Raw genomic sequence first — 20,985 nt, forward strand, 5'->3', positions numbered from 1 at the left:
GCACTGTGCACTGACTGTAGGAATCCCTTCTCTAACCTTAAGCATTCAGGAAATGGTGGCTATTAGCCCCGTAAGACAGAAGAAACAGTGGGGTGACACAACTTGGCCATGGCCACAGACAGAGACATACAGACCATTTAGAATTACAGACAGGCCAGTGGGCTCAGGGCACTCAGGACTGGAACGGGGAGGAATGTGCAAAGGCCAGCGGCGAAGCAAACTGGCTGTGTGTGGTGTCGTGTGGAGACAGAGATCATGGCCCCTGAGCAAGCCCAGCTGCACAGTCCTGGCTCCCACACAGAACACAAGCCAAGCTGCTTGTGCTTCCACTGAGATTTGTTTTCAGGGGAGAGCGCGAACGCAGGCCCCCATACCACAAATTATGCAGTCGAGTTTCCCACATTTGGAGAAATCTCAGGGGTCAGCACATCGCAGTGCACAGGATAAGCCTCGCCCTGGGAAAACCGTCTTCGTGATCAGGGTACCTCCCCTGCCAGGTGAGTGATCAGGGTACCTCCCCTGCCAGGTAAGTAAGAATTTTAAGAGGTGATACAGAGTTACACCCAGCTTGGTGGAAACACTTGAAATAAGTTCTGAAGCCAAATGGCAAGACGTAGTTTGGCCTTCACCTGCCTCTCTGGAACTATGTGCCTATGTATCCTTCAGTGGCCTGGTGAGAAACCTGCATACCAGAAGCCACTGCACGGAAGACATATCCAAAGAGACCTAGGGAAGGCCAACTGCTGACAGATGAGAGAGGAGCCTTCAAATAAAACCAGGCCAACCATCACGATGCTGTGGGGAAGACTGGAGCAGAAGGCCTCAGGGAACACTCTCACTCGGGACCTGTGAGATGACAGCTGGTTACTGTGATTGAGGACACCAAGCACTGGGTCCCTCGTGGGTGTTTTGATGAATGGAGAGGCGGAGTAGGTGGGCACAGCGCTCTGGACAGAGACGTGGCATGTGCACATGCGCAAAGGCCCTTAGAAAAGGGTGGTGGCGAGGCTAGTGTGGCCGACAGGTAGCCACCCCAGCATGGCCACTGGGGGCCCAGCTCCTCTGTTGGTCTTGCCAATTGTTCTTCTGTGAAGTATGACTGTCTCCTCTCTCTCTGCTGAGAGCTGTTAGGGTAGCCCTGTGTCTCTTTGACAAACCCTGTGCCGGGAGTGAAGCCGTGTTTCATTCATTCACTCATTCATTTGTTCTCTCCATCATCAAAGGCGTCTCTTGTGCTGGAGGCTTTCCACTGTGTCTGGAGTCCACACCACAACCCACAGGAGGGGTGAGCACCGTTTCCTGCAGACAGGCTGGGATGACTGAGGGTCTTACCCATTGCCAGGGGTAAGAAGCAGAGAACAGTGGGACAAACAGGCCATACACGACGCTGTGCTCCTAGTCTAAATTCATGGGCTTCCTCCTCCATGGTCCCATCTGCAGTCAAGGAACCCAGGCAGAGGTGGCCTGCTGAGCTCTGACAGGCAGGCAGGCAGGCATCTAGAATTCTGGCTGCTGTCTTCATCGGCAGCTGTTTTTTCTACCAGATCCTTACACCTGGTCCAGGGCACCGGCCCTGATGAGCTGGTGTTCGTTCATTCATTCATTCATTCATTTATCAGGAGTTCAAAATACAAAAGAAAAGAAACGCTACCATGAAGGTAGGCTGCCTGCATCCTAACAGGCAGAACCCAAAGGCAGCCCGCTAGACACAGCTCCCAGTCCCCAGTGACCGTGGCCCCAGGAACAAAGCCATTCACTCTTGGGCTTTCATTGCAGAATCCAGAAGAGAAGCACAAGCAAATGGTGACACCGTGCCTCCTTAGCATGTCCCTGCACGGCGTGGCCTGACTCAATTCCTTTCACGCTCTGTGAAGTGGACACTGGCATTTTTCTTCCTCAAGAAGCCAAGGCACGGGGGTTAAATAACTTGGTGACAGTCACACAGCTGGTAAATGGTAGAGCTAGATCCTGAAGCGTAAACTGAAAATTCCTCAAGTCCCTGAGCCAAGACTTCCAGCATTCCTCAAACAAGAGCTGGGATTTGCTTTGTTTTGTAGTAGGAGTGTGAGATTTAGGGCCAGCCACCTCTGGTTCTAGGGGTACTGGCCAGGATACTTCCCAGCCCAAGACTTACCACCCAGAACAGGAAGTCCTAGGACAACCTACCCAGGAGACCTCTGATTCCTGGCGCCACCACGAAGCCAGAGCCACCACAGGGCAGAATGCCCCACCCCAGGCCCCAAGGGAGAAGGGAGGCCAGGAGCCAATTGTGCTGGGCACCCTCCGGACTCTACTCCAGCCATGGAAGGCTTTCTGTCTCCAGGCTGCGTCCCCAGCCTTGCCTTTCTCCCTCCCTTCCCAGGCTGCTCTGAGGGTCACCGCCTGTGTTCCAAGCCTAACTTGGAATCAGAGGGAGAAGGTGGAGGGGCCGAGAAACTTGAGAACCAGGCTTTGGGGGACAGGAGTAGGGGTGGAGAGAAGAGAAAGCTGGGGAGGAGACGGAGAAAGTTCAGATGCTTCCCACTTGGGAGAGAGCCTTGCATGAGCTGTGGTCCGGCGTGTGCATGTGTTGTGTGTGCCTGTGCGTGTACATGTGTGCGTGTGTATGCATGTGGGGGGGGCAGCCTTGAACCTGGCCAGGAAGGACAGGCCCCACTGCACAATCAAAGCCTCAGAGACAGAAGGAAGAGGCAGAAAGGGACAGAGAGAGGACAGAGGTGCCTGGGGGGAGGGGGGTAGGAGCAGGAGGCGAGGCCTCACAGGGGAAGCCAGCAGCTGTGGCTGCCCTGAGTATAAATAGCCCAGAGGAGCTGGCCCTCAGGACTTACAGCAGTAGGACTCTGCAGCCATAGGTCCCAGCTACACAGTACATCTGGGCAAGGGCTGGCTGTGGGTGGGGCCCCACCCTGGTACCTCTGACAAGATCACCTCACCACCACTTGTTCTGAGATGCTCTGCCAACCAGCCATGCTGCTAGGAGGCCTCATCCTGCTGGTCACCACGGCTGCAGCCCAGCAGAGAGGGCCAGCAGCCAGTGGGCGCCGCCAGATTCACCGGGTCCAGCACGGCCAGTGCAGCTACACCTTTGTGCTGCCAGAGCCTAGTATCTGCCAGCTGGCTCCGGAGGCACCTGATGCTTTTGGGGGCTCCAACAGCCTCCAGAGGGACTTGCCTGCCTCCAGGCTGCCCCTGGCAGACTTTCGAGCCCAGCGGGCCCAGCGTGTGAGGCAGCTGGAGAAGATGCTAGAGAATAACACTCAGTGGCTGCTGAAGGTACAGCTGGGGTTGTGTGATGGACGGTGGGTGGCTAGGGGCCTGTCCTGCCATCAGGTGGAGCATCAGTCCAGAGATGGGCATCCCAAGGCAGAGGGGCTGGGGCTCTACGCTGTATAGAACCTCTGGGATGCAGGGTCCAGAGAGGGCCTGGGATGACGATGCCTATCCGGAGGCTGAGCACCACGTGGCCGGGAAGACAGGCTTCTCACAGATGCTCATTCATTCATCTAAGAGGAATTTGCTGAATGCTGACCATGAGTCAGAGCCATTCTAAGTGTCGGGCATCCTCACAGGGACAGGACAATACATTCTTATCTAGTGGGCCGGGGAAAGAGCGAGAAAAAGTTGTCTGCTGCATGGGGCAGTAACACATGGAGGCAGAGACAGGAAGAAGGCACAGGCTGGCTCTCCCAGCTCAGATCCTTGGGAAATCCCTGGGGAAGTGAAGAGAGCAATGAGTATCTGGAGAGCATCCTGGCAGAGGTAAGGGTACAAGAGCACTTAAGTTCGGAGGTGGGGGTTACAAAGCATTCGTGGATGGATGACTGGGCCACAAAGGCCCTTAGGACTTTGGCTTCTAAGTGCCTTGGCTACCACAGTGTTGTGAATTGAGACTAATGGATTTGGTTTAAGCAGAAAACATATAGGGTAGAATGGTCTCTGGGAGGCCAGGTGTGAGGTCTCCATAGATACGGCAAGCTCCATACGTGAGTATCCGGAGGCCTCCAGGCTGGCTATCTGATTCTGACTTTTTGTGAGGCTACCTGATGAACTGGCAGTCAGATGGCTGAGTCAAAAGGAAAGTACACCACTGCAGTTTGGGCCCAGTGCCAGGACCAGGAGGCTCTCTGGCTATTCTCTGCACTTCCGGCAAATTCTGAGCACAGTTTATGCCTAGGTGAGCACTGGGTACAGAGTACAAGCTTGAATAAGGCAAGCTGGGCTATGAACATGTGGGCACCTGTCCTGTGGGACCAGGATGTGGCCAGTCAGAGTCCCTGAGGAAGGGTCACCCACCAAGAAAAGACAAGGAACCCTACAGCCATGTGGGGAAGGGACTGGACCAATCCATGAAGGTTTAAAACTAGGTAGACAGCAGACATGCCTAGCAGACATAGGCCAAGTAGGATAGTGGCCATCTAGAAAGCCTCTCTCACACCTGTTGCTTCCAAACTGTTGCTTGTTATTATTATTTCATTTATTAACTTATTTATCTGTGTGTACATGTGTGTTGGCATGCACATGCCACATGTGTGGAGGTCAAGGGATAGCTCATGGGAGTCACTACTCTCCTTCCGCCATTTGGGTCCCAGGGTTCAAACTTCGGTCATCAGGCACATCTTTATCTGCTGAGCCATCTTGCCAGATCCCAAACTTCTTCCGAGATCAGACGAGATCGGGCGCGTTCAGGGTGGTATGGCCGTAGACCAGATCCCAAACTTCTTAAATCATACACTCGGTTTTAGGAAAGGTTTGCTCTCCCATAGAACATGCACATTTGGAATTTACACACACACGGGCCGTATTAATGTAACGTACCCCTGGATGATCTCCCTGTGATGTATTGAAGCCCTGTCCCCATTTGCTTTTACAACCCTACTCCCACCACACAGGTAGCCTCCTGTCCCTGCTGCGTCCCAGCTGCTGCTCCTTGCCTCCTGCCCCTCAGCACTTCCAGCCCACCCTCATCCTGTATCCATGTCCCCACGCTGACTGCTCCAGGCTGCATGGGGCCTGGATCCGTGGGGCAGCTGTCCCCAAGTTCTATGAGATGTCTGAGCCAAGCCTTCCTCTCTAGCTTCCCCCTCCCCTCTCCACCCACCTCTCACCAGATGTGTCCCCGGCTATAATAAACAGTGGAAGCTATGGGGATCGTCTCATGCCTCCTCGTCCCCAGATCTTCCTCAGGCTCAGAAGGAATAGGGCCCCTTAACCTACTCATCTTCCTCACCCATGTCCCTAGAGATTTTCCTCTCTCTGTTGGTCTACTCCTCAGCATTTAACCATTCCCAAGCATCCCCCAAGCTCAGGAAGATGGCGGCGTCAGGAGCACCAGCAGCTATAGCCCCTACTCTGCCTCCTCTTCCTCCTCAGGCCGCCTCCCAGGTCCCAAATCCTATAACCACAACTGAGCTCATCTTCCTAGACGTCAGGGCAATGTTGGCGGCCAGCATCATCTTCTTGGGTCCGCCCAGGAGTGCTCTTTTGGCACCCAGTCCGTCCCTGACAGCCACACCTCTACCAACTGTTGGCTTCTGTGTGTTCACTTACACAGGACTTTCCATCTCTCCTTTGGACACTGCCTTTACTTCCTGCTAGCTCCCTACCCCAAGTCCCACCCTCTTTCATTGCCCCCAATTGAGATGTGTACCCCTGGTTCCGAATACACACACACACACACACACACACACACACACACACACACACACACACACTTGAGCCTGCTTCTCATCCCAGGCAGGGATATTGTGCCTTCTGAGACTGCAGCTGGGACTCTCTTTAGGCTCCTGTCCCTATCTGGCATGCCTCAGAGTCACTGAAACTCAAACTCTCCTCTTTGGCTTTCTTTTTAAGTGTTTGGAAACATTCCCTGATTATATCTTCACCACAACAGCTCTGCTAAGCCTGCCTGAGCTCCCCACCGCAAGGTCCTTCTCTTAAAGCTGCAGGGGAGCCCTTCCCTGTTGTGAGCTCCAGCAGCCAGCACCTACCTGCCTGTCTTTAGCTCCCTGCCTTTCCTGCAGTTTACCTACGGCTCCTGACTGTGGAAGCTGGGTGCCGGAGGGCCATGCTGGAGGGCACCTGTAAGCCACCGCCTCCCTGTTGAGGTCCTACCACCCACACTCACGCCAACCCCAGCCTCACCCTCCTCTCACTCTTCCTCGTGCACCCCTCCTTTGCCTTTCTTTACCCTACTCACCCCACCCCTCGCCCCTCCTCCTCTCTCCTCCTAGAAAGCTTCTGCTCAGTGCCTCTGACCCACAATGCTTATCGTGGGCTATACATCAGTGCTCAGCTCTGCTCCTGGCCTCCACCTGGGTGAACTCCTGTGGCTAGGAGGGATGGGGAGGGGGCAGGTATGGGGTGAATGAAAGGGGTTCCTGCTGAGTAGTGCTGCCCAGTGGTTAGCCACAAACCTTCCAGGGTGACCATGGTCCTTTACTTGGGACAGCAGCTATAAGGCAAAACAACAAAGGCAGAGCAAGTCCTCACCTGAGACCTGGGGGGGGGGAATGCCTAGCCACAACTGCGCCACAGATGTACCTCTCATTACTGGGGTTCCCAGGAACTTGTCACAGGCAGTGACTGGTCTTGGGTCTTTCCACCACAGAGTGTCATCCTTGATGTCTCCCTGTCCCCACCTGTCTCTGCGAATGAGGAACACCCAGTCTGGACCCCAGTGCTGGGCCCTAGTCTATGTCCACTGCCTGAGAGCAGCAACCACCCAGCGAGCTCAGGTCCTGTGCTTCCTGTTCTGTCTAAATGCTGCCTAAGGGTTCCAGGGCCTGCCCACCGCCCCATGCTCTGACTCTGTCTCCCCGTTTTCATCTTTCTTTCTGATTCTCTCTCTGTGTGTCTCATCTTGTGTCTTTTTCTCTTTGTTTCTATCTCGATCTGTCTGTCTCTGTGTCTCTCTCCCTGATGTGCAGGTTCCTGGCAGCAAACAGATGAGCTGGGTGCCTCAGCCCAGTGGCCTGGCCTGCAGGCCAAGGGTCAAGAGGACATTCAGCAGGAGCCTAGTGTGGGGTCCTGGCCCTGCCCAAGACCCTCCCAGGCTGACAGGAGCTCCCAGCAGCCCTGGCCTCTCTAAGCTGCCTGTAAATTCTTGGCATTTTCAGCCTTCGGTTATGCAAACAAGAAATAAATCTCAGTTGCCACAAGAAATAAATCTTGGTTGCCGAATGAAATAGCTTGGGGTTGATTTCCTAACCTCTCCACTGGCTTTCTGGGCAGTCAACTCGAGGGATGGAGTGGAGCAAATGGCCTCTGCCTCTCAGAGGAACGGGATGAGTTTTTCCAAGAAGGGCCAAAACACTGCTGCTCCAGGAGTCCTGGCCTGGGATGAGCAATTTGGCTGATATTCAACTGGAGGCAGCAACAGTGGCTGCCTAAGACCTGTCCTGCCCCAGGGGGACAGGTTTATTTGTTTGTGTGGCTTGGCTGGTCAGCCTGTGGGCCAGAGCCACGTGTGTAGAGCTCTCTCTCCTCCAGTGCCTAGAGTGCTCAGGCTAGGAGGCACTTCCACCCCGTGTCCTGAGAGCAAGTGCAAAACCCAGATGTGTTCACGAGCTTTACTTCCTCCGAGACATTTGGTCACCTCAACCTCAGACATTTTCAGTTACTTCAACCTCAGAGTGGCCCTGGAGTGTATCTGTGCTGATCTAAAGGCCTATCCAGGGCCTGGAGCAGCTGAAGCTGTGGCAAGGAACACATCCTAAGGGTGCATTGGCCAGCTGTGGGACCCTGGGAAAATATCCATATGGTTGGATTCTCTAGGAAGTGGGAGTCAACAGACTCCCTGCCTCCCGGTGTAACCAAAGGGTAAGGACAGGAGAAATTAAGGTTGACATTCCCTTGGTGTGTACCACACATTGGCTTGTATACTTAGCATCTAATTCTCATGGTGGCCCTAGGAGGTGAGACTGTCAGTGATGAGGACACTGAGGCACCAGCAGATGGGTGGCCTGCCCAAGGTCACATGGCAGGGGATGTAAGATCAGATGAGAGCTTTAAGTACCCATCTCATAGTGGTGGAGGCTTGAAGTTCAGGGAGTGCAGAACCTCCGCATGGCGGTCCCGACTGTGACACTGCATCCTTGCCTAGGCCACAGGGTGACTTCTGAATCCCAGCTGCGTGCTTGCCACCTGTCTTCACAATAGTGTGGCCTCTCTGGTTCTGCTTTCTAGCACAGGAGGGGGTGCTAAAGTGTGGATATCAAAAAGATTGATCCACAGGTGGGGCATGTCTGCCAGGAAACATCACCATGGAACCTGGAGAAGGCAGGGAATTGACATTGGAGTCAGGTACCCAGGTCAGTTCAGGACTCTCTTACACAGAACCTTTTCTTTAAATTCCCTGAGCCTCAGTTTCCCCATCTGCCAAGTCGGGATTATAATACATTTCTCCAGTAAAGACAAAGCAAAGCAAAACCTGAAAATACCCGGTGGGACCTCAGGTTAAAGAGATACCTGGGGCCCCTTGAAGCTGAAAGCATAGCCACCTCCCTCAGGAAGTTAAGCCAGCAGAGCCTGTGGTTTGCTGCTCCTGACCCTAGCCCAGCCTCTGTTGGTCTATAGCACACAGCAGGACCACCATGCAGGGGTGAATGAAGGGAGATCATTTCTGAGCAGTTGTAGAGACCTCCCTCGGTGAACTCTACAGAGGTATGACTTGATCTCGGGGGAGAGGGCAGGAGAGAGGGGCCAGCAGTGTCCACCAGCCTGTCATAGTCTGCTCCTTGCCAACATTCTTGTGCTCTTGCTCAGCTTGATATAAGACACACAGAGCCCTCCTGGTCCTCCTCATCAGCTCCCGCTGGGGTTCCTCGCATTTCTTTGGGCGCATTAACTGATTGCTGAGATAGTTCAAGTATCTAAAAAGACAGAGAGAGAAAGCACCTATCTAAAAAGGCAGAGCCTCACCAAGGCCATTATGCTCCTGCCTCTGTCCCCTCCTCCCAGAATAAAAAGCTATTCTAAATCTTGTGCTGGGATTCATACCCTCTTCCTGTCTCCTCCAAGCAGGAAATGCAAGCAGTTGAGCCCAAACTCTGTCCGTGAGCTGTACATCCTCTGCCACATAGGGTCACATCAAACTCCTCTTTGACCCTGTACCTGACCTCACTCTCACCCCAGGGCGCCATCTTCAGGGTTGGCCCAACTGCTAATGATTCAGGTCAGGCCAGGCCTGCAGAAACAGTTCTGCCTTCCTACTAAAAGCCTCATTTACTGGCTTCGGATGATGTCTGGCCTCTCCTGCCTTTAGTTTGCTCATTAGCCAAGTAGGGAGGGTCACACATTCCCTCTGAGATGCTGGGGACCATGTAGAGAGCTCTGAAGCTGAGGGGGGGGGGTCCTGGAAGCACCTCTCCAGACCACAGCACAGGTGACGTCATAAGCAGGACCAGGCAAAGCCAGAGGCTGCTGTCTGGGCTCTTTTCACAGAACTCTACTCTGAGGAAGCTCAGATTCTCGACTTCACTGCAGGGAAGAATTCAGGATGAGCCAGTCTTAAGCACAGTTATATTTTATTTTTAAAGAGACTTTAAGCATGGGGTTAGCAGGAAGAAACACTATAGGAAAGGAGACGGCACGCTCCAATTCGGATACTTAAGGTCTTGCTCAAGTGTCTCAGCAGAAACCACGTTTTCCAATTTGATGACTCTAGGGTTACAGCTCAAAAGCCGCTAAGAAACTTTTCCTTTTTCTTCTTTTTAAATAACTGGGGTTACAGGGTAGTTCTAGGGGTTCTTTGGATGGGAAACAATCTCATAAGATAAAGCCATGGGTCACAGAGGTTGAAAGGGGCTTAAGACATTCCTTTGACTGTAAATGGTATTTCTTGTGAGATTCCTAACAAATTGCAGGTTTACAGTGGAGAAAAGAGAAAGGTCTTATGTGCTTAGGCCGTAAGCATGACTCATCGCTATTTTGACGTTCTTATTTGAAAACACTGTGCTATCAGGAGAATACTGTCTGTGTGTTGGCAGCCTTCACAGCCCATGTTCATTGTGCTGGGACTGTTGGCTCTCGGGGGAGGTGGGAGGTGAAGGCTTCGATCAGATTCCAGAGTGAAATGTTCCTCTTTCTCTGTACCACCCAGCCGCTCTAGCCCAGGGGGCCTTGCAGAGCATGGCCTGATAGAGCATTCCTGTAATGCAGCCATTCCCCTTGGGAAGGGAGTTCTGAGTGAGTTCAGAGCAGGGGGTATAAACAGGCTCAGCTATGTGGCTGGCCACTGGGACCTCTCTCACAGTGGCCACAGCAAGAGGAATCACAGCTGGACAGGGATGGAGGGCTTGCTGTTCACACTGATCCTTTGGGGAGTGTGGCCCATGTGTTTATATCTGCCTTCAGAAAAAGTTAAAATTGTAGTCTAATGTGGAGCACATCTGTAATCCTAACACTTGGGAAGTAGAGACGAAAAATTTGGTGTTCAGGACCAGCCTGAGCTACATGAGACCCTGACTTTGAAAAAAAATATATATATATGTTAAAATTAGAGGCATGTGAATTGTACACACACATCCAGAGAGGGGAGAGGGGGGAGAGGGAGGGGGACAGAAGGAGCTATAGCTATAGCTTCTGGTTGTATGTAGCATATAGAGACTGAGGGAATCACTCCTATCACAAGGCCCTGGGTTCCCCTCCATCCCCAGCACTAAAAAGGGGGTTTGGGATTGAATGAGTAGGGCTGGGAGGATACCAGCAAAGGGGCCATAAAGTGCTTTGTTGTACAGACTTGAGGAACCACATTTAAATAATGGACATGGGGGTGGGAAGGGATGGAGGGAGGGATAGAGGGATGGAGGGAGGCAGAGAGAAGGGGGGGGGAGAAAAGCACCTGAGCCAGGCCTTCCTTGGTGGTCCACGTCTTTAATCCCAGCACCCAGCACTCGGGAGGCAAAGGCAGGTGGATCTCTGTGAGTTCGAGGCCACCCCTGGTCTACAGAGCGAGTTCCAGGACAGCCTCCAAAACAATACAGAGAAACCCTGTCTCTAAAAAAAAAAAAAAGAAAAAGAAAAGCACCTGAGGAGAAACATCTGAGTTGACCCGTTGCCTTGTGAGTTCTTAAAAACAGATCTCTCTGGTACAGCAAAATCCTGCTTCTCTATTCATCTTGGACTACATGGATCTAGTAGCAGAGCTATTCCATTCTGTACACAATGTCCACAGGCACATGATGATCTAGTGAGGGACTCATGTCCCTTCCGTCACTGGGAGCTGGGGGCACACCTACATTGTAATGCCCACAGATACATAACATGTGAGTATATCTGTCATTTCTGCTGATGACAGAACACTACACACAGTGACCACTACTCTGGTTGTTCCTGGGCTATTTCCATCCACATAGTAAAAGTTCACTTTAGCAAGAGATTATTGGAGGGGAAAAAAGGTCATTTTTTCTAAACCAAGTCTGCAGATTTCCTGAATTCTACCAAGAGATCCTTTGGGGACCCAGGGACATCAGTGAAGGATAGTTAATAGTGGGTCTGGAGAGACAGCAGAAAATAGTGCATATTACTCTCCAAAAGGGCCTCAATTCAATTGCTAGCACCCACATCAGGCAGCTCAAGACTGCCTGGAACTGCAGCTCACAGGGATAATGCCTTGGGCCTCTGTGGTGGGCACCTGTACTCATTTTCACATACATACATACATACATACATACATATAAAATTAGAAATAAAATAAACCTTTGAGGAAAAATTATTATCTAGTGGTATCAGGCATGGTAGTGCACTACTATGATCCCAGCACTCAGGAGGCAGAGGCAGAAGGATCACATGTTTGAGGCCAGTCTAGGCTGCATAGTGAGACTCCATCTCAAAGAAACAGAAGAATATTTGGCATATATGCTAGTTGCTAAGTACATTAATTATACCTGTATTCACCCTTATTATATTTTTAACATTTATTTATTTTAGTGTGTGTGTGTATGCAAGCATGAACACACACACATACATACATATGGGTGGAGGTCAGAGGGTAACTTGCAGGAGGTGGTTCTCTTCTACCATGTGGGCTCCCGGGATCACTATCAGGTTACCAGGTATGGCTCCAAGCTCCTTTACTCACTGAGCCATCTTTCTGGTCTTTTGTTGTACTTTTAAAATACAAACGTATTTGAGATGTATAATACAAATAGAAGATGCTGTTTCGCCATTGTCACTCCTTCCCAGAGGCTGGGCACTGGCTAACAGCTTGCCATCCTTGTCCTCCATCTGTGCACCACAGAATGTACCACCCGCATCTTCCGTCCACAAGAGTAAGGCCATGCTATGACAGAGTGGATCTCCACCATGGCACGAGTGAGTCCACACCGTTGACGGTGCTTTGATCATGGCTATGCTCACTCCCATGCATCAGGAACACCTCTATAAAACAGCAGTGACGAGGCTCAGCCGTGCCTCAGCCAGCATCGCCATGAGGTAACCTGTAGCACACACGTACTGGGGTTGCCACCTGCTGCTTACATAACCACACTGAGCTGTTTAGCAGTCATCTTAACAGTGCTTCCAGAAAACCTGAAGGTAGCAGCTGTGATTAACACTATTTCAATGAAGTGTCTCAGGTAGGTGAAGACACTTGTCCGAGGCCACTCAGTCTGAGGGTGGCCATCACTGATCCAAGGCATGACCCCACTCTCTGCTAACAGTAAACAGTTGATTTTCTGAGCCCCGAGTCTCATGCATGTTTCCTCCAGAAAGAGGCATGGGGTATATTGCTGTTGCAGTCATGCACTCCTACTCAAGGCCTAGTGAATGTAGATTATGACCTGCTAAAGTGTCCCATTGGTGGAATTGACATTTGCAGACACTGAGTCTGGTTTTCACTGTGGCTGGGCACACTAAGGACTCATTTGTTCCTTCTCTTGGTGGAGTGGAGCTCACAGGGTGACTGGAGTTCAGCTATTCAGCTCTTTGCCAATTAAGATCCATTTATATAGATAACACAGCAATAAAACAGGCTCACTTGAATCTGCTGCTCAGCCGCCAAAGCCACACACCCGAGTCTGCATGAAGGACCCTTCCTTTCTGCCTTAGTCTCTGCCTGTTGAGACACTTCCTCTCCTCTCTTCTCCTCTCCCCCTCTCCTCTCCTCACATGCCCTCTTCCCCAAAGAGAATTGTACTTACTGCCCCCATAGCATTCTTGGAAAATGGGGTCCAGGGGCATGCAAACGCTTCCAGGGCTCACAAACTGGAATGCAGCCGATCTGGAACCTGAAGGTGAAGGAGTAGAAGGAGTAGTGCAAGCTGGGGATAGGGGATGCCGTAGTACAAGCTGGGGATAGGGGATGCCGTAGTGCAAGCTGGGGATAGGGGATGCCGACCGCTCGGGTTTGAGAATTTGCTGCTCCAAGGTGGCGCTAGGAAAGGTGCTGATGGCCTGATCCTAACGTGGAGGGATGCCTGGATAACAGCAGAGCCCTGCCTGGGTCAGGTTCTCAAGAGGATTCCTTTCCACACCATTGGCTGGTGCCTCAGCCTGGGGCCAGTCCCAACTGCCTGTCTAGACTGGTGCTGGTATCCAGAACCCCAGCCTGGCTGAACCAGGCCATCTGGCTGGGATTATCTGCCGAGGGCCCAGGCCAGTGGGTGGGCTAGTAGATTGGTTAACAGGATCCAGCTGTGGATGGCTTATGCCCCGCCCAGCTACTTACAGTCATAGGCCCACTGGGGGCAATTAGTGAATCTGCTTTATTGAGCACTAATCAAGCAAGAGAGCACTAAGTCATCCTGAGTCCTCAACCCGGCTTTATAGACATGAGGGAAGCCTCATGGAGCCTGGAGTTCCCTATATGTGGAATCTACCATGGGTAGGAGAAGCAACTTTGGCTCTGAAGTGTGGAGAGATACCTAGAAAATTCTCTACTCAGAAGTGAACTTACTGCTGACTGTCTAAGTAGAAGTTCAGGGCTCTGGAGTTTGCATCTGACCCAGGTTCCAGAAAGTTCAAGCTAAGTGGAAGAGTCTAAAGGCAGACCTGATGGAGCTCTGTGCACCCTAGCCACTGGTGGGTCCCAGCCAGGTACTCATGGGCCCCAGCCAGCCACTCATGGGCCCCAGCCAGCCACTCAGTAGTGTCCCTGGGGAGCTAAGGGAGGAGGCGAACAGACTGGAAGTCCTTACTGGGATCTCAGCAGACAGACTTAATGGTAGGATGTGCAGGATGAACAGAAAAGAAGTCAGATCTGGGTTTGGGGCTTCAGGATTGGGTGGGGCCATTCACGGAGATGAACAAAATGAGAGCCTGGAGCCCCAGAGACATGGATAGGCAGGACTCAGAGGCCTGTGCTGGCTGCTGGAAAAGCTAGTGGTTTGGTTGTTCATTTATTTCTCTCTCTACTCATTTGTTTTTGAGACAGGGTCTCAAGGTAGCCCAGGCTGGCCTTGAATTCTCTAGAATGAAGAGAGCCTTAAATTACTCATCCTATTTTCTGTCTCCAAGTGCTGGAATTACAGGTGTCCTTCACCACACTCAGTCTTAGAGATGCTTGTTGGAAACCTGTGTAGATATGGAGAGGTATCTAGGAATAATTCTTCATAGGAAACAAAAAGTCATGAGCCATGTAAGTCCCAGGAGTGGCCTAAGCACATGGGCAGCACCCCAGAGTGTTTGGAGCACTGAGCCCTTCAGTTTCTGGTCCCAGAGAAAGCCTGTGAATTTTTCTAGAAACATATACAATCAACTAGGTACGGTGGTACATGCCCATGACCCCAGCACTCAGGAGGCTGAAGCAGGAGGATTGCTGTTAGCTCAAGGCAAATCTCCCAAGTGCTGGGATATAGAGCAAGACCCTGTCTCAAAAGGCCACACAAATGCACACAAAAGAAAAACTAAAGTCAAGTCCCTTGGAAGAACATCTACTAATTCTGTAGCTATAATCCAAATATTAAAGACCAAATTGACAGTGAAGCTGTTGCCTCATCCAGTGGTGAGTTGATAACTCCTATAATTCCATTGTCACACTGAGTGAGGGGGGAAGAAGATTCTGTAGATATCAGGCTAAGGGTGTAAGCTTTCAGAATTTCTCTTTGTCATGGAGTCACAAGCCTATTGGGCCAGTTCTTCTTTGTGACCTGAGCTAAAGTTGATGGAAACAGCAAATTTCAATCACAAATCCATGTCCAATGTCACCTTGTACTCACTCAATGTCACAGACTGCTGAAATCTCTTCACAGACTGTCTGGTCCCCTACTGAGAACCTGGCTTAGGGAAAGAAGGGATAAGAAGGCAGAGACCAAGACTGGACCAGGAGAGGGAGGATTCAGCAGTGCCAGGGTTGTAAAAGGAGGGTGTATTTTGGGTGTATGTGTGTCCAGAAGCTATACTGGTGACAGTTCCAGTATGAATAAGGGGTCAAAGAGATCGTGACAAGATGAAGTAAAGGATCACAGACAGGACTAGTCATACAACCCAACAGATAGAGCCCTGGCCACACAAGCATGAGGACCTGAGTTTGGATCCCCAGAACCCATGGAAAGCAAGATGCAGGTAGCACATGTCTGTAATGCCAACCCTCCTGCAAAATTGGAGACTGAGACAGGAGAATTCCCCCAGAAGCTCTCAGGCCAGTTAATCAGCGGGGGTGAACAAGATACCCTGTCTCAAACAAGACGGAAGGTAAAGACCAACACTGAGACAGAGAAATTGGGAGGCAGCTGAAGGAGCTGGGTTTTTAGATGGATCTGTGAGTACATATCCTCCCTGTGCTGCAAGACAGGGTTAGGACCAGTGATGCTGCAGAGGAAGACGGATGGGAGGGCAGAGGCTAGGAGAAGCTCCAGGGTGCTCCGCCCGTCTTCTTATTGAAGAACACACAGCTGCCTTCCCGCTGGCTCCACATTCAGCAGTGTTGGGCCAGGTCTGGAAACCCATGTTCCTAACTTCTCCAGGGTGAGGCTGATCCATGGGCCACACTCTAGGCATTTCCAGAGCGCTCCCTGTGCACCACTGGGATGGGCACAGGAGCATACACCTCCCAAGTGCTCATGGCAGGAAGAGATGGGTGGACAGAGGAGGGGGTAATGAAGGAAGAATCAGTCTGAGTGAGCCGGATGCCCAGTCAAAATGCACACCCGTCCCCGAGAGCCCTGATCTTCCGATGGATCCTAAGGAAGCCTGAGTTCTGGCCTGAGAGACAGAGGGACAGGGCAGTGTGTGCAGCCAGGAGCCGTGAAGTAGTGGCTCAGCCTGAGGACTCACTGTTCACTTCTCCAACTTGATCTCAGATTCTCAGTAGAGCCATGCCGTGGCCTCCCAGAAGGAATCATAGCCCTGCCAAAGAAAAGAAGCCAGCTCAAGGGGTCCAGGGCCTTTGGGCGCCATGAATTCTGCCCTATTTGGCAGACAGCAGTGCTAAAAGAAAGTTCAGTTTGGCAAATGTACCTGGAAACCTGTACAAGGGAAAGATGTGAGCCTGCCCCACCCCCACCCCACCCCGCCACAGGCTGGCTCTCCCCCAGGAAGCTGGGGAAAAGGCAGAGCATACGGCCTATACTCTGATCCTTGATCCCCTTTCCTATCATTTCCTTGGACACAATTATTGAGTACCCACTGTATACCTGGTGGTGTGTTAGATGTGGAGATGAAATATTGAGTAAGATTGTATCCCTGGCTTCCTGTGATTGGCATTCTGGAGGGTGAGAAAGATGAAAAGAAATGCTTGTCATAAAACTAAGGGGTGGTGACTGATGTCAATGAAATGACATGAAGGAGTGAGCCATGTGAGCAGAGAGGGTTCCAGAGAGAGTTGGGGGGCTTAGCATGTGCAAAGGCGCTAAGGTGGGCACATGGCTGATAGGAGGGGTGACTGGAGGCCTGGCCTCTGGAGTAGAGTGAGGGATGGAAGGAAGGATGGAAGGAGGGTGGGATGGCTACTAAGGAAATGCAAACCAAGACTTTTAGCTTTTCCTGTAACATGGGAGCCCTGGGGTAATGTAGACAAAGGAGGGGTGTGGCTCACCTGGTTTCTATAGGACCCTTCTGGCCGCCCAGTGGGGGACAGACTGTCTGCAACAAGAATTAAGACAGAGGGAAACAGGAGAGAGGAGCAGTGGCCTGATATGGCACAGTCTCAACCAGGTGTCTACCCCTTGCTGCTCTCTGTGCTCCTGCCATGGAGCTTTGCGGAAGAGAGTGACAGGAGGCTTTTCCCAGTCCCTGCCCTGTCACTGCAGCCCTCTGTCTCCCTACAGCTGGAGCAGTCCATCCGGAGGAACCTGAGGTCAAACCTGGCGCAGGCCCGGCAGCACACAGTTCAGAACCAGACCACCACCATGCTGTCACTGGGTGCCAACCTCATGAACCAGACCACGGCTCAGACCCACAAGCTGACTGCCATGGAGGCACAGGTAACAGGACAGCCACCAGAAGGCCAGGCTGTTCCTCAGGCTTCCTGTCTCTGCCACTTTCCCAGTGAGGTCAGGGGTCTTCTCTGGGCCTGAAGATCCTTGGCCTCCTCTCCCTGGTGACACACTCACATAACCAGCCATCTCCCTGGCCCTGACTCCTCTGTGAAAGCTCAGTAGCAAGGCTGTCCTGGGCACTGGGGAAGGCAACATTGGCAAAGCTCCTGCCTCAGGGATGACGGCATACTGGGAAAACTGGATGATAAAAGACCTTGTGACGTCAGCAGGCCAAGAGGGGAGCCAGGGACGGGGGAGAAAGCAGCAGCAACTGTTTGCTAAAGCCCTCCTGTGTACCAGACACCATGCGAGACCCTGCTTCTAGGTTAGAGAGTAAGCAAAACAGTCAAACATCTGTTGTCCTGGAACCCACCAAGAAGGAAAGCGGGATACACGGCTCCTGTATGTTACTCAGTGGTCGTGCCAGGGAACCAACACAGAGCAGAGAGAAAGAGGGGTGTGCTGGGTGCATGGGGAGGCTATGAGTCCAAACAGCAAGGTCAGAAGGGCACTGGGATGCAGTACTGTTAGGACATGGGCCGAGTTGCTAGGAAGAACACACCAGACAGGGAGAACAGCGTGCATAAATGCTCAGAGGCAGAGCCTGCTGGCTACTCCAGGAACATGGCGGAGAGCAGTGTCCTGGGAGATGGAGCGGGGAGGTAGTAGAAGGAAACTGAGTCACAGGCCCAGTGAGGATGAACTTTCCACAGAAGGATTCTGAGCAAAGGGGCCACGGCATGAAAGGCTACCTGGGACTGATTTGAAGGAAAGGATGAGGGGGATAAGGCCACAGCAGTGAGCCCTGTGAAGCCTGTGCAGGACACTAAATGAGAGACAGCAGACAGTGAGCTGGCTGGCTTTCTGTTGCTATGATAAAGGCCAGGACTAAAAACAATCTAGGGAGAAAGGGTTTATTTAACTTATACTTCAGAGGCAGGAACCATGGAGGAAGGCTGTATGCTGGCTTGCTCTCCAGGGCTTGCCCAGTTTGCTTTCTTATACAACTCAGGACCACCTGCCCAGGAATAGCATCAATCAACAATCGAGAAAATGACACACAGCCCAATCTGACAGAAGCAGTCTCCTAACTGGGACTCCTATCATAACTCTGGGCTGTCAGGTTGACTGCTCAAGGGCTAGGAGAGGCCAAGATCCGATATGGCCTTGGAAGGAAAGGAAGTGGTTAGGGGTCATTTGGAAGATGGGGCTGATGGATTGATTGCACGTGGGGTCAAGGATGTGTCTCTGGAGCCCAAACAGCTAGAAGATTGGCACTGGTGTGCAATAGCAGTACCGAAGAAGGGCAAATCAGAAACCAGAATAGTCAGATAGGACCTGCGAATAGCAGTAAGCTAGTCGCTATGGAAACTAACAGCTTAGGACTCTGCAGTGGGTTGGTGATCTTCAAGAGTGGCAGGCCCCCACAAACCCCCTGTTTGTTGGGACAGGTCCTAAACCAGACATCACGCATGAAGCTCCAAATGCTGGAGAACTCACTGTCCACCAACAAGCTGGAGAGACAGGTGCTGATGCAGAGTCACGAGCTGCAGCGGCTGCAGGGTCGCAACAGGTGAGCAGGGGCAGAGAGAGAGCCACGGGGAGAAGCTGGAGCTGGCCAAAGTCGGGATGGGAGCGGGGCCTGGGTTTGCGCTGGGGTGAGGGACCTGTGGGATGGAGCTAGGACTAGAGACATGGCTGGGAGGAGGTTAGGGCTCGATAAGGACCGCAGCTAGGCTTAGAGTCCAAACAAGCGTTGGTGATGCTAGGGCAGGGCTGAGCCCAAGAAGCACCGGGCCTGCTCCCAGCATTTGCTATCAACAGAAGCTGCGCATTGTCCTTTGATTCTTTTCCTTCCCACTTCCCTTCTTTTTGTGGTGCTGGCAATGGATCCCAGTTCCTTGCACGTTAAGTGAGCTCTCCACCTCTGAGTCAACAGCCGTCAATCACCCCCCCCACACACAACACAACACACACACATACACAGCACACACACAGCACACACACACTGACATGCACATGAACAAAGCGCACACACACAACTCACAGCACACAATGCACAACACACAGCACGTGAGCGTGCGCACACACACACACACACACACACACGCTGTCCTTGATTGGAGTTGTTGTTGTTGTTGCTGCTGCTTTTGTCAGTTTGTTTTTGCTTTAGGTGGGTTCTCATTATGTAGTCCAGATGACTTCACACTTATCATCCTCCTGCCTCAGCCTCTGGTACTGGCATGATAGACTTGAACCACCACACCCATCTCTCTCTTTCTGTTTTAAATTTTCATTGCTTTATTAAGACGCAATTTTCACACTTACAATCCACATTGTGAACTTTAAACTGGCTCCCATAACTGTAAGTATGCAAACCTGATGGATCCATCCACATCTCCTTCCTGGACAAAGTGGTTTCCAGCATCTGTCCTCACTGTCAGCCTGGTGCTCTGCACAAGTGTTCACTGGGACTCCTGAACTTACACAGAGAAAAACAGCCCTGAGGTAGAGACAAGGCAGGGAAATCAGACACCCAAGGCTTGGTTCTGCAGTTGGATGGTGCACACTTTGTTACTTTCTCCAACTTCCCAGGGTTCCTCAGGGCTATTTCCCAGTTGCGGTCAATGGACCAGAAGCTTTTTACTAATCTACCCAGTGGTACAGCCAGTGCTCTCATATCTCATTTCCTACAGACAAGAGGAACTCCTGCCGGGCGTTGGTGGTGCACGCCTTTAATCCCAGCACTCGGGAGGCAGAGGCGGGTGGATCTCTATGAGTTAGAGAACAGCCTGGTCTACAAGAGCTAGTTCCAGGACAGCCTCCAAAGCCACAGAGAAACCCCGTCTCAAAAAACCAGAGGGAGAGCTGAGTGGATAGCTTTCTTTTCTTAAATGTTTTTGCTTTTTATACCAGGATGTGCCTTGTGCTAACAGACCTGCATGATACAAAAGCAAGTGGCTGAGGCTGAGCTCACAAGTCCAGTACTTGCTAAGCATGACCCAGACCCTGGGTTCCACCCCTAGCACTGCAGGTGAACAAATAAAGGAACACCAGTGTACAAGCCCGTCACATGTACCCATTTTACAGAAGCCCAGCCCAACCTCGTTGCTCTCCTCACTCCTATTCGTGTGACTCCACAGCCTCTCTCTTCCTTGATCTGAGCTATGGCAGACACAGACGACATGGCTGTGTGACTGTGAGGCAGACACTGAGTACCTCTGGGCCTCTGCACAGTGTGTAGCTGTCATACTCAGGTCATGTCTGTCATGTCTTGTTCCTCCCAGTCACCAACACTGAGGCTGGTAGCATCTTTCCACACCCTGCCGGTCTGTCCCCAGCACCTCCATGCCGCCATGCATTCCTTTCCTCTGGCTCTTTTTTTGGTCTCCCACACTTGGCGTTCCACCAGAGACTCTGCCACACTGTGTTAATCCCACCTCCTTTTTGCCAGTGTCTCCATCTCCATCCTCTCCGTGGCTATAGCACAACCCTGGGAATCCCAGAACAGGACAGAGCCACCAGTCCCTGCTGCTGGGCGCCTGTTACGCCTCCCTTTCTCGAGTATGAG

At 51.8% G+C, this 20,985-nt stretch overlaps 1 protein-coding gene and 1 non-coding gene across 4 annotated transcripts in view; one reads left to right on the plus strand and one right to left on the minus strand.

The window, feature by feature from the left end:
• Positions 1-343: 343 nt before the first annotated feature.
• LOC121140611 lies at positions 344-505 on the minus strand. The gene has a single exon (XR_005877535.1). It is a non-coding gene; the product is annotated as a U1 spliceosomal RNA (small nuclear RNA).
• Positions 506-2,822: 2,317 nt separating this feature from the next.
• The window catches only part of Angpt4 (angiopoietin 4), a 32,891-nt gene continuing 14,728 nt past the window's right edge, over positions 2,823-20,985 (plus strand). For 2 of the 3 annotated variants that reach the window (XM_005072529.4, XM_040746478.1), the window contains exons 1-3: positions 2,823-3,273; positions 17,205-17,360; positions 18,866-18,987. In XM_005072529.4, the coding sequence (XP_005072586.1) occupies positions 2,950-3,273; positions 17,205-17,360; positions 18,866-18,987 (602 nt within the window). In that variant the 5' untranslated portion in view covers positions 2,823-2,949. Of the gene's footprint in view, positions 3,274-3,302; positions 3,760-17,204; positions 17,361-18,865; positions 18,988-20,985 lie in introns of those variants that run through there. The other variant, XM_040746479.1, reaches the window with a different exon arrangement.

The sequence above is a fragment of the Mesocricetus auratus genome, unplaced genomic scaffold (genome assembly GCF_017639785.1).
Source record: "Mesocricetus auratus isolate SY011 unplaced genomic scaffold, BCM_Maur_2.0 Super-Scaffold_100004, whole genome shotgun sequence".
NCBI classification, from domain to species: Eukaryota; Metazoa; Chordata; class Mammalia; order Rodentia; family Cricetidae; genus Mesocricetus; species Mesocricetus auratus.